Consider the following 13,907-nt stretch of genomic DNA (forward strand, 5'->3'; position numbering starts at 1 on the left):
CTTCACAGGTGTGCCCTGTCAGGTTTAATAAATGGGATTTCTTGCCTTATACAGTTGTGGCCAAAAGTATTGACACCCCTGCAATTCTGTCAGATAATACTCAGTTTCTTCCTGAAAATGATTGCAATCACTAATTCTTTGGTATCCTTATCTTCATTTAATTTGTCTTAAATGAAAAAAAACATAAAAGAGAATGAAGCAAAAAGCAAAACATTGATCATTTCACACAAAACTCCAAAAATGGGCCAGACAAAAGTATTGGCACCTTCAGCCTAATACTTGGTTGCACAACCTTTAGCCAAAATAACTGCGACCAACCGCTTCCGGTAACCATCAATGAGTTTCTTACAGTGCTCTGCTGGAATTTTAGACCATTCTTCTTTGGCAAACTGCTCCAGGTCCCTGATATTTGAAGGGTGCCTTCTCCAAACTGCCATTTTTAGGTCTCTCCACAGGTGTTCTATGGGATTCAGGTCTGGACTCATTGCTGGCCACCTTAGGCTACGTTCACATTTGCGTTGTTGGGCGCAGTGTCGGCGACGCAACACACAACTCATATACACAACGCAGCGTTTTGTGACGCATGCGTTGTCATAAGATAGTAAAGATCCGGAAATTCGTCGCAGGGAAAACGCTACAAGTAGCGTCATCTGCGCCCTGTCTTGTGCGTCAAAATGACGCATGCGTCGTAAAATGCATTACAACGCATACCGGCGCATGTCCATGCGCCCCCCATGTTAAAGATAGGGGTGCATGACGCATGCGTCGGTATCCGTCGCCGACGCTGCGCCCATCAACGCAAATGTGAACGTAGCCTTAGAAGTCTCCAGTGCTTTCTCTCAAACCATTTTCTAGTGCTTTTTGAAGTGTGTTTTGGGTCATTGTCCTGCTGGAAGACCCATGACCTCTGAGGGAGACCCAGCTTTCTCACACTGGGCACTACATTATGCTGCAAAATTTGTTGGTAGTCTTCAGACTTCATAATGCCATGCACACGGTCAAGCAGTCCAGTGCCAGAGGCAGCAAAGCAACCCCAAAACATCAGGGAACCTCCGCCATGTTTGACTGTAGGGACCGTGTTCTTTTCTTTGAATTCCTCTTTTTTTTCACCCGTAAACTCTATGTTGATGCCTTTGCCCAAAAAGCTCTACTTTTGTCTCATCTGACCAGAGAACATTCTTCCAAAACGTTTTAGGCTTTCTCAGGTAAGGTTTGGCAAACTCCAGCTTGGCTTTTTTATGTCTCTGGGTAAGAAGTGGGGTCTTCCTGGGTCTCCTTCCATACAGTCCCTTTTCATTCAGACGCCGACGGATAGTACGGGTTGACACTGTTGTACCCTTGGACTGCAGGGCAGCTTGAACTTGTTTGGATGTTAGTCGAGGTTCTTTATCCAACATCCGCACAATCTTGCGTTGAAATCTCTTGTCAATTTTTCTTTTCCGTCCACATCTAGGGAGGTTAGCCACAGTGCCATGGGCTTTAAACTTCTTGATGACACTGCGCACGGTAGACACAGGAACATTGAGGTCTTTGGAGATAGACTTGTAGCCTTGAGATTGTTCATGCTTCCTCACAATTTGGTTTCTCAAGTCCTCAGACAGTTCTTTGGTCTTCTTTTCTCCATGCTCAATGTGGTACACACAAGGACACAGGACAGAGGTTGAGTCAACTTTAATCCATGTCAACTGGCTGCAAGTGTGATTTAGTTATTGCCAACACCTGCTGGGTGCCACAGGTAAGTTACAGGTGCTGTTAATTACACAAATTAGAGAAGCATCACATAATATCCAATTTGGCTTTAGGACAATACTTTGTGTTTTTTCATTGAAGACAAATTAAATGAAGATAATACCAAAGAATTTGTGATTTCAATCATTTTCAGGATGAAACTGAGTATTATCTGACAGAATTGCAGGGGTGCCAATACTTTTGTCCACAACTGTGGGACCATCAGTTGTGTTGTGCAGACGTCTGGTGGATACACAGCTGATAGCCCTACTGAATAGACTGTTAGAATTTTGTATTATGGCAAGAGAAAAGCAGCTAAGTAAAGAAAAATGAGTGGCCATCATTACTTTAAGAAATGAAGCTCAGTCAGTCCGAAAAATTGGGCAAACTTTGAAAGTGTCCCCAAGTGCAGTGGCAAAAACCATCAAGCGCTACAAAGAAACAGGCTCACATGACGACCGCCCCAGGAAAGGAAGACCAAGAGTCACCTCTGCTTCTGAGGATAAGTTTATCCGAGTCACCAGCCTCAGAAATCGCAGGATAACAGCAGCTCAGATTAGAGACCAGGTCAATGCCACACAGAGTTCTAGCAGCAGACACATCTTTACAACAACTGTTAAGAGGACACTTTGTGCAGCAGGCCTTCATGGTAAAATAGCTGCTGGGAAACCACTGCTAAGGACAAGGCAACAAGCAGAAGAGACTTGGTTGGGCTAAACAACACAAGGAATGGACATTAGACCAGTGGAAATCTGTGCTTTGGTTTGATGAGTCCAAATTTGAGATCTGTCTTTGTGCGACGCAGAAAAGGTGAACGGATGGACTCTACATGCCTGGTTCCCACTGTGAAGCATGGAGGAGGAAGTGTGATGGTGTGGGGGTGCTTTGCTGGTGACACTGTTGGGGATTTATTCAAAATTGAAGGCATACTGAACCAGCATGGCTACCACAGCATCTTGCAGTGGCATGCTATTCCATCAGGTTTGCGTTTAGTTGGACCATCATTTATTTTCCAACAGGACAATGACCCCAAACACACCTCCAGGCTGTATAAGGGCTATTTGACCAAGAAGAAGAGTGATGTGGTGCTACGCCAGATGACCTGGCCTCCACAGTCACCAGACCTGAACCCAATCGAGATGGTTTGGGGTGAACTGGACCGCAGAGTGAAGGCAAATGGGCCAACAAGTGCCAAGCATCTCTGGGAACTCCGTCAAGATTGTTGGAAGACCATTCCCGGTGACTACCTCTTGAAGCTCATCAAGAGAATGCCAAGAGTGTGCAAAGCAGTCATCAAAGCAAAAGGTGGCTACTTGGAAGAACCTAGAATATAAGACATAATTCCAGTTGTTTCACACTTTTTTGTTAAGTAAATAATTCCACATGTGTTAATTCATAGCTTTGATGCCTTCAGTGTGAATGTACAATTTTCATAGCCATGAAAATACAAAAAAAAAATCTTTAAATGAGAAGAGGTGTCCAAACTTTTGATCTGTACTGTATGTCAGCAGGTTTGGCGCAAATTTATTCCCATGTGCCATTCTAATTGGCCAGGAAATGGTCTGTGGTGGGGGAGCACCGCCTCTCACCTGGCAGCATCCACAGCTCTTTTGATTAGTTGGCCTGGCGTTATGTCACATGTGCATCATTTCACAAGGATGAGGTCACGCCATAACAGCTAATCAAAACAAAACCCACATGATGGCAAGTAAAAGGCGGTACTCCCTCTTCTGTCCAGCAAGTGTGAATCAATTTGCATCAACTCTGGAGCTGCCCATGCTCCCCGTGCCTTCACAATGACCCGACAAACATTTTCTGATGACACATTACCTTTAAGAATAAACATGATTGTATGTAAATGCTTTTAACCCTAGGTCTAAAATCAGCACTGCAGAAGTTCTTAAAGGGACTCTGTCACTTGAATTTGGCGGGACTGGTTTTGGGTCATATGGGCGGAGTTTTCGGGTGTTTGATTCACCCTTTCCTTACCCGCTGGCTGCATGCTGGCTGCAATATTGGATTGAAGTTAATTCTCTGTCCTCCATAGTACACGCCTGCGCAAAGCAATCTTGCCTTGTGCAGGCATGTACTATGAAGGACAGAGAATTAACTTCAATCCAATATTGCAGCCAGCATGCAGCCAGTGGGTAAGGAAAGGGTGAATCAAACACCCGAAAACTCTGCCCATATGGCCCAAAACCAGTCCCGCCAAATTCAGGTGACAGGTTCCCTTTAAAGCCCTTAAATCTATTCAGCATCACTCCAAGATTTCAGTTACAGGAACTCTAACTAAAACAAAGATTTGTTAAAAAGTAGGACCCTTACTGATCCCTTCTAATAGACTTCTAAATAAGTAGTATAAACGCATTTTCATTGCCATTTCATCTGACCTACCTGCTGAAAATAAACGACTTCCTGCAGGCGTTCCTCTAACCGTGCTCCCAATACTGCGCCTTGTAACAGATTGTCTGTATTCCATCCCTGTGCGGGTCTTCTCTTGAGTTTCGGGATTCCCTGCAGTAGCTTTGCTATTTTTTTCTCCAATTCCCCTGACTTTTCCAGATGGGCCCGATATCCTGCTGGCGTTATTACGAAAAGTGGAAGGTGTTGAATGGTTTTGACTCTTTTTGCCAATGAGGGCCGTAGGCAGAGCTTCAGGATCAACCATGCAGGTTCCAGGTTGAGGTGGTGTTGGGTATTGGTCCTTCAGTGGTGGTGGAATAGGATCCAAAAGTCTTGGTGTATGGTCGCCCTCAGAATCAGATGCTCCATCAATGGCAATTGAAGAACCCTCTTCGGGTCCAGAATCAGATATTGTTGGCAAAGACTCACTTACTGAAGTGGGTGGTGTTTCAGGTCCATTTGGAAATTTACTTCCAGGGGAACATAGAGGCTTGGGAAGTTCCTGGGAAGGATCACTATCACTATCTCGTGGAGTTGCTACAGCATCCGATTTAGGATGCTCAAACTCACATGGTGAAACCAAGCACAGATCAACATCATGGGGAGAAGCTGACCTTTCAGACTGTTCCTCGGGTTCACTAGAGTGTGAAGGGCGCACAGGTAAGCTTAGACCTACCCTACTTGCAGCATGAATCTCTGGAGAGACATCTCTAGGCGACTCACTAACAGGAGGGAGCGTCTGCTCAAAAGAAGAAATTGATAGAGATTCATCCACTTCTGTGGAATGGGGAGAGCCCACTTCAGCAGGCAAAGATGGAGTGGTGATTGTAGGAGATACATCAGGCAGGTCCTCCCGAAATGGACTCAAAGACAAGCAACTGGCTTGCTTTCCTTGTGAGGAATTTGAGTTCTCTTGAGAAGATCTTGAAGGAGCCTTAAAAGAGTTAAGATTTTTTCCATCTGAGGAAGAGAGGGCTTGTCCACAGCTGTGTTGCACCACTGCTGGTGAATGATGCTCTGAACTGACAGGTGAAGTCATTTCCAATGTCTTTTCTTCCGAACTTCCACATGGATCATCCAGCCAGTCTTGCCCATGATGTCCACTTCTGTTTTTTTCTTGAATCTCTTGGTTTGTAGGAGTCAGGTCAAAATTCACACTAATATCACTTCTGGGCGTTTTAGCTAATGGAGAAACAGGTGCTAGGCACTTAAGGGGACTTGTCTCCATGTTACGGAATCCATTTGGGCTCTCGGGTTCAAGGGCCACTAGCCCATTCTCTGCAGATACACCAAGTCCATTTTCATGGTGGACATTGCTGCCAACATCCGCACATGCAGGTTCGATGCCTTTACTAGTTTCTTGAGAACTAATGATTACATCACAAGTAACTTGATTGCTACTCGCTCCAGATGCATCCTTTTGAGCTGGCTGGCTTTTTATTTCTTTAACTTGTTCCTTTTTGGGGGGTTTGCCCTTTACCACATTCTTAGCACTTGCAACTATGTCCTTTTTAATTCCTCCTAGGTCCTTTTTTAGTGATCCTACTTTGGAAATGGGTCTCCTGGAATCAGCAGGTGTAGTTAATTTTTTTAGGTCTTTCACCCCAATTCGTGAATTTTTTTCCTCTACTTTAGTTTCTTTTATAGCTCTCCTAGGAGTCTCTGTTTTGGAATCATTATAAGATGGGCGCAAATCTTTCTTGGCTTCTGATCTTGCTCCTTCCTTTTTTTTATCTTCTTGGATTTCATCCTTCTTCAAAGATTTCTTTTCATCTTTTGTTTGTTCTTTCTTTACCAAAATCTTTTCCTTCACAGTTTTCAGTCGTGATTCTGGCTTTAGTTTTTCAGATACAGTGTCTATTTTACCTTTGCTCTCTTTTTGTTTCTCACCCTCTGTTCCCATTTCCTTACTTGTTTCTACAAGAGTTTTAGATCTCTCTTTGCCATCTGATCGAAGTTCTTTTTTCTGCACTGTAAAGGGCTTCTCTTTTCCTGATCCAAGTTTTGGTTCAACACTTAGTCGCCCAGATCCAGATCCCAAGCTCTCTCTGCTATCAGTACGGCTTGGCTTTGCACCAACCCTCTCCACGTGACTGCAGCTCATTATGTCCAGATCTTTCCGAGTTATAACTGGGTCTTTCAAAAAGTCTAAGTCTTTCAATTTTTCAAGACCTTTAAAAATTTTATCTTGAGGAGTGCAGCCTGGAAAAAGTACCCTAACAATTCTCTCAGAAGGTGCAGAAGGATGCCAGACAAGTAATGCACAGGCAGAAGTCAGAGAGGTTAGAGGTAAATCCAGAGTCCTATGTTCCTCATTTCCAAGCCACATTTTAAAGGCTTCAAGATCTTTGCTCCCTTTTACAGGGTTCAAGATGTACATTTCTAATCTGCCAACACCCATCTTTTGAAAAAGTATAGTTGGCTCCACAGCATTTCCACTTCTATGCAGTGGTTCTGGGTGAATATTTAGTTTTTCTAAATGTTGCATTGTGAGCAAGGCCTCTTCTTTAACCCCTACCCTACTTGGATTTTCTTCAGCAATCAACTTTTCTACAGTGTTTATAAATACAACCCCTAGCTCTGGGGATACTAAATTTTTTAACCAATCATTGTTAGGTTGTGGTACTTGAGAAATATCCTCTTCTACCTCTGCTATCTTCCTTTGTAGCAAGCTATTGATGCCAGGCAGATTATCTAGGCCAATGTGAGTGAGAAGGATTGAGTCTACCCTATCTAAATGGCGTATTAACTTCCAAAATGGAGATCTAGCATCAGAGCCACCATTCACCAACATGTTAAATCCATTTACAGCAAAGAAAGCAGAATCGCCCCTGCCCCCTGGGAAAACATAGCAGCATGGCTTAGAGAGTTTCAGGAAACCAACAGTTGTTGGGGATTCCAGCAGTTCAAATGGAGACGGGGGCTCTAGAGACTCCGATAGGTACTCTGCCAATTCTAGCAATCCTTCAGTTTCCGGAAGGATTTGGCCACTGTTGAACCGCAATTCAATAAAATCTTGTAAGCTGCATTTGTCAATTTGTGATAAATCCCAAATATCTGGGCAAGAAACTGTCAAACTGACACGACTTGTTGGGTCAGAAAATCCTAAAGTTTCACCAATCTGAGGAGAGAAAGACATTTGTGTCAGGTTTTAGAAACTATTATTAGTGTCTCCCTGCTTTAATCATTAAGAAAGATTACCTCCTTGTCTGTAAAAATATGAATAAAGTCATCAATTGAAAAACCTCCTCCACTTTGTAGTAGCACATCCCCAGTGTCTTCAAGAAAGGGACCAGTAAGTATCAATAGCTTATGCTGTGAGGAGTGGCAGATCAACTTACGGATCTAAAAAGAACAGAAAAAAAGAAGAATTTACCAATACATTTAGTCAACCAATGTTGCAAATTAGAATATGATTAGTGTTGTATCTCAACAAAAGATAAATGAACCTATTGCATTTTAGGTTACGTTTCTGAATCAACCCTTTTGTATACACATGAGTTACTCACAGCAGGCTCTCTAAATTTCTGTTGACCCTGAGCTAGTGAGAGAAGACTGTTGTCTCACAAACCAAAGGTACCACACATCCAAGAACGGCTAAGGGCGAAGTATTAGACAATTCTGATCTCCAGACTGCATGTTTCAGCCTCTTCCACAGATTTTCAATTGATTTATAAGGAATCTTCACACCTGAGACATACGGAGCAGTTTGCTCACATGGTCTGGGCCATGATACCTGTGGATATGTGCAGAAGTCTCATTGAGAGTTAAAAAAACCCTTTGTTTGCAGTGATTGCCTCAAAAGACTAGAGTACTAGATTCCTTGTTAGGGCGTTGATCCAGGGAACTAGTCTGATTGCCGATGTGGAGTCGGGAAGGAATTTTTTTGCCCAATGTGGAGCTTACTCTTTGCCACATGGGTTTTTTTTGCCTTCCTCTGGATAAACATGTTAGGGCATGTTAGGTTAGGCTATGGGTTGAACTAGATGGACTTACAGTCTTCCTTCAACCTTAATAACTATGTTACTATGATCTGCTATGAGCGCCGCCCTGGAGTCTGTGTCCATTTTGGTGGAGTCTAAGTCAGTCTGTATAAAATGGAACTAAGATTCCTAAAATATACAATCAATTGGGTGTGCAGGATGTGCTATAAATGTTATTATAAGCATTTGGGAAAGTTATGAAATGTCCTATAAATAAATCACATGTCCAAAAGAAATGAATAATCAACACAAATACAATTTGAAAAGGCAATGTCACTGACGGAAATGGTAATGCCACCATTAAACAGAGGTGATTCAAGCTAGTTAGTAAAAAAAAAAAATCTTTATTGAGATAACACATCTATCTATATAATAGTCTAAGGGTCACTTCCGTCTGTCACGGAAATCCCGGGTCGCTGATCGGCCAGCCGGCCGCGACCAATCAGTGACGGCCACAGTCCGGCCGTGAACTCCCCTTCTCTACTCCCCTCCAGTCAGTGCCCCCTCCATACTCCCCTCCAGTCAGTGCCTCCATAGCGCATAACGCGGTGTAACGCAGTCCCTTAACGCTGCTATTAACCCTGAGTGACTTTTTACTATTGATGCTACCTATGCCTATTTTGGCACCCTAAACTTAATATTTGGCTGCACACCCTTTGGAATAAATAGCTGCAATCAATGGCTTCCTATAACCATCACCAATCTTCTAACACCTCTCGATTGGATTTTTGGACCACTTTTGAAAACTGCTCCAAGGATCTCACATTTGAAGGGTGATGTCATGACACTGTTGCTGGGTGTCCCGGGACCAGGGGCTCCTACCCTGTGCCCAATGCTAGGGGCGCCCTAGCTCGCCCTGTTTCCCGAATTACTTCTGATGGTGAAGATGCCAGGGCAACGTACCTTGCCTTAGCTCCTGAATCCACCCTCAGCTTGTACCCTTCCCCCACCCAGGAAGAGGGGAGTAGTAGTATGCCATAGTACACCAACCAGACTAACGAGATAATACGAACAGGAGTAACGAAAAATACCAAACATACAAACATAAAGGAATGTAGTAGATATAGAAAAAGAGTGAGTGCAGCCATTAATCTATATGCTATATGACTTTTTTTGGTTATGCACCAGTTCAGATTAGATTGCTGTTCAGTCAGTTTTTCTATATCTTCGATGTACTATTTTTTCTGACTTGAATGCCCCGCCCTTTACCATGCTGTGATTTTAATTACATCCTAACACAGTTGGTGCTGAGCTTCCTACATAAGCAGGCTTTACCACGTTATTAGCCATAGGTAAGTGTTCACACTAGGCAGTCAGCTCAGGTACCCATCCGTTTTGAGATTACCTTGACGATTGGTGGATGGGCTCACAACTTTTGGCCAAATCTTGTGCTAAGAATCTCATGTGTTTTTTCATATATTTCACAAGCCATTATGCTATTCCCATTTCATGTATCGCACATTTCCTTGCTCTAGCACAGATTAATTTTGAGTGCAGCCATTAATCTATTTGATATATAACAAAGGAATGCACCAGGGAGTAGAGGTTAGGGTTAAAAAAAAAAAAAAAAAAAGCAGGAGAAGGGAATAATCACACACTCAAAACCTAGCAACATTCACACATAAACCCAGCAAACGCCTTCTTCAATAATAACCAACAACCTCCAGCCATGCAGCATAAGTTCGCTCTGCCAATGAGTGCTAGCTATGGTATAGTTTATATAGGGGATGGGAGTGGCCAACAGTGCACAGCTGAGCCTTAACACTCCAGGAGCTTTCAATAGAGCAGATTAATCCCTGCACTCCAAAAAGAAATTTGCACCACTTAATAAAAAGGTGAAGTGCTTCTAATCAGTGCAGGAGTAAAAAATCCAAAGCTACGGTCTTCTGGCTCCTCTGTCACGGTAAACCCGTGACAGGTGACTTCTCCCAACAGCAATTTTAAGATCTCTCCACAGGTTTTCACTGGGATTTAGATCTGGACTCATTGCTGGCCATTTCAGATCTCTCTCCAATGTCTTGTTTCCATCCATTTCTGGGTGCTTCTTGAAGTTTGTTTGGGGTCACTGTCCTGCTGAAAGACACATGACCTAGGACACAAACCCAGCTTTCGGACACTGGGCACCATGTTGCAATCCAAAATCCATTGGTAATCTTCAGATTTCATGATGCCTTGCACACAATCAAGGCACCCAGTGTCAGAGGAAGCAAAACATCCCCAAAACATTTTTAATCCTTCACCATATTTGACTGTAGGTACTGTGCTCTTCACTTTGTAGGCCTCATTCTGTTTTTGGTAAACATGAGCATGATGCGCTTTACCAAAAATCTTTATCTCTGTCCACAAGACTCTTCCCAGAATAATTGTGTTTTACTCATGTACATTTTGGCAAACTGCAGTATAGCTTTTTTTAGGTCTCTGTCAGCAGTGGGGTCCTCCTGAGTTTCCTGCCGTAGTGTTTTATTTCATTCAAAAGGGGACGAATAGTTTGCACGGACACTGATACACCATGAACCTGCAGGACAGCTTGAACTGCTAATCCACCATCAGAATTATTCTGTGTAGCAACTTTTCAATGACTAGCAGAAATATCAATTTGAGCATGTCCTGCCTCCGGCACCATTTTACTGCAGACGGCAGGGAGATCATTGTGTGCAGCAGAACTCTGCGGAAAAGAAGGGCTCAATTCTGGCCTTATTAGCAGAGGGACACCGTTAGCATCATGTTACCTCCATCCTTAAAATTTCTAAGACGGCAGTTCATTATAACAAGGTCAAGCAGCAGACATTGGGGACAACAAAGCTACAGACAGTGGGCAAAAACGACTCTCCACTGACCAGGATGACAGTCATCTTATTCGAATGTCACTCAGCAACAGCAGGATTACATCAAGTGACTTACAAAAGGAATGGCAAATGGCAGCTGGGGTGAAGTGCACGGCAAGAACAGTTCAAAACAGGCTCCTAGAGGCAGGGCTCAAGTCATGTAAAGTTAAAAAAAGAGCCTTTCATCAATGAGAAGCAAAGGAGAGCCAGGCTGAAGTTTTCCAAAGACCATAAGTATTGGACCATAGAGGACTGAAGTAAGGTTATATTTTCTGAAGAGGCTAATTTTCAGCTTTGCCTAACACCTGGTCATCTAATGGTTAGACGGAGACCTGGAGAGGCGTACAAGGCACAATGTCTTGCACCCACTGTGAACTTTGGTGGAGGATCGGTGATGATCTGGGGATGTTTCAGCAAGACTGGAATTGGGCAGGTTATTCTTTGCGAAGGACGTATGAATCAAGCCGCATACAAGGCTATCCTGGAAAAACAGTTGATTCCTCCTGCTCAGGTAATGTTCCCCCAACTCTGAGGACTGGTTTTTCCAGCAGCACAATGCGCCATGCCACACAGCTAGGTCAATCAAATCCCTGTCATGGCCAGCCCAAACTCCAGATCTGAACCCCAATGAAAACCTCTGTAATGTAATCAAGAGGGAGATGGATAGTCAAAAGCCATCAAACAAAGAACTGCTTAAATTTTGTACCTGGAGTGACATAAGGTCATCCAAAAGCAATGTGAAAGACTGGTGGAAAGCATGCCAAGACGCATGAAAGCGGTGATTAAAAATCATGGTTATTCCACAAAATATTGATTTCTGAACTCTTCCAGAGTTAAAACATTAGTATGGTTGTTTCTAAATGATTATGAACTTGTTTTCTTAGCATTATTTGAGGTCTGAAAGCACTGCATTTTTTGTAATTTTGACCATTTCTCATTTTCTGAAAATAAATACAAAATTTAGTGCTTGGAAATTCGAAGACATTGTCAGTTTATAGAATAAAAGAGCAATTTACATTTTACTCAAAAATATACCTATAAAGAGAAAAATCAGACAAACTGAAAATTTTGCAGTGGTCTCCTTTTTTAACACATTTTATCAAATATATAAAAATAAAATTTTTCAATTTTTTTTTTTTAAACAGAATAAAAAATTACTTTGCCTCACTGATATAATATACAGTTATATGAAAAAGGTTGGGCACCCCTATTAATCTTAAGCTTAATGTTTTATAAAAAATTGTTTTTTTTTTTTGCAACAGCTATTTCAGTTTCATATATCTAATAACTGTTGGACACAGTAATGTTTCTGCCTTGAAATGAGGTTTATTGTACTAACAGAAAATGTGCAATCTGCATTCAAACAAAATTTGACAGGTGCAGATGTATGGGCACCCTACCAGAAAAGTGACATTAATATTTAGTAGATCCTCCTTTTGCAAAAATAACAGCCTCTAGTCGCTTCCTGTAGCTTTTAATGAGTTCATGGATCCTGGATGAAGGTATTTTTGACCATTCCCCTTTACAAAACAATTCCAGTTCAGTTAAGTTTGATGGTCGCCGAGCATGGACAGCCCTCTTCAAAAGATCCCACAGATGTTCAATGATATTCAGGTCTGGGGACTGGGATGGCCATTCCAGAACAGTGTAATTGTTCCTCTGCATGAATGCCCGAGTAGATTTGGAGCGGTGTTTTGGATCATTGTCTTGCTGAAAGATCCATCCCCTGCGTAACTTCAACTTTGTCACTGATTCATGAACATTATTGTCAAGAATCTGCTGAAACTGAGAGGAATCCATGCGTCCCTCAACTTTAACAAGATTCCTGGTGCTGGCATTGGCCACACAGCCCCAAAGCATGATGGAACCTCCACCAAATTTTACTGAGGGTAGTAAATGTTTTTCTTGGAATGCTGTGTTTTTTGGCCTCCATGCATAACGCCTTTTTGTATGACCAAACAACTCAATCTTTGTTTCATCAGTCCACAGGACCTTCTTCTAAAAAGAAATTGGCTTCTCCAAATGTGCTTTTGCATACCTCAGCCGACTGTTTGTGGCGTGCTTGCAGAAACGGCTTCTTTCGCATCACTCTCCCATAGAGCTTCTCCTTGTGCAAAGTGCGTTGTATAGTTGACCGATGCACAGTGACACCATCTGCAGCAAGTTGATGCTGCAGCTCTCTGTAGGTGGTCTGGGGATTGTCCTTGACTGATCTCACCATTCTTCTCTGCCTTTCTGATGTTTTTCTTGGCCTGCCACTTCTGGCCTTAACAAGAATTGTACCTGTGTTCTTCCATTTCCTTACTATGTTCCTCACAGTGGAAATTGACAGGTTAAATCTCTGAGACAGCTTTTTGTATCCTTCCCCTGAACAACTATGTTGAATAATCTTTGTTTTCAGATCATTAGACAGTTGTTTTGAGGAGCCCATGATGCCACTCTTCAGAGAAGATTCAAACAGGAGAACAACTTGCAAGTGGCCACTTTAAGTAGCTTTTCTCATGATTGCATCCACCTGGCTATGAAGTTCAAAGCTCAATGAGGTTAGAAAACCTAAAAAAGTGCTTCAGTAAGTCAGTAAAAAGTAGATAGGAGTATTTAAAACAAGAAAATGATAAGGGTGCCCATACTTATGCACCTGTCAAATTTTGTTTGAATGCAGATTGCACATTTTCTGTTAGTACAATAAACCTCATTTCAAGGCAGAAACATTACTGTGTCCAAGTTATTAGATATATGAAACTGAAATAGCTGTTGCAAAAAAAACAATTTTTATAAAACATTAAGCTTAAGATTAATAGGGGTGCCCAAACTTTTTCATATAACTGTACCATAATTAATTTATCCAACCAGTAATCTCTACACCAGGGGTGTCAAACTGCATTCCTCGAGGGCCGCAAACCATGCGTGTTTTCAAGATTTCCTTAGCATTGCACAAGGTGCTGTAATCATTATGTGTGTAGGTGAT

The 13,907-nt window shown here is 42.4% G+C and overlaps 2 protein-coding genes across 3 annotated transcripts in view; one reads left to right on the top strand and one right to left on the bottom strand.

Moving 5' to 3' along the window:
• The window catches only part of LOC138649125 (acetylgalactosaminyl-O-glycosyl-glycoprotein beta-1,3-N-acetylglucosaminyltransferase-like), a 207,653-nt gene that overhangs the window by 186,434 nt on the left and 7,312 nt on the right, over positions 1-13,907 (top strand). The gene's annotated exons all lie outside the window — the stretch shown is intronic.
• MAP1S (microtubule associated protein 1S) overlaps positions 1-13,907 on the bottom strand; it is a 110,172-nt gene that overhangs the window by 25,134 nt on the left and 71,131 nt on the right. For both annotated transcript variants that reach the window (XM_069739267.1, XM_069739276.1), the window contains 2 exons: positions 7,333-7,476; positions 4,123-7,252 (listed from right to left, as the gene is read on the bottom strand). In XM_069739267.1, the coding sequence (XP_069595368.1) occupies positions 4,123-7,252; positions 7,333-7,476 (3,274 nt within the window). The remainder of the gene's footprint in view (positions 1-4,122; positions 7,253-7,332; positions 7,477-13,907) is intronic.

This window comes from Ranitomeya imitator, chromosome 1, assembly GCF_032444005.1.
Source record: "Ranitomeya imitator isolate aRanImi1 chromosome 1, aRanImi1.pri, whole genome shotgun sequence".
Lineage (NCBI taxonomy): Eukaryota > Metazoa > Chordata > Amphibia > Anura > Dendrobatidae > Ranitomeya > Ranitomeya imitator.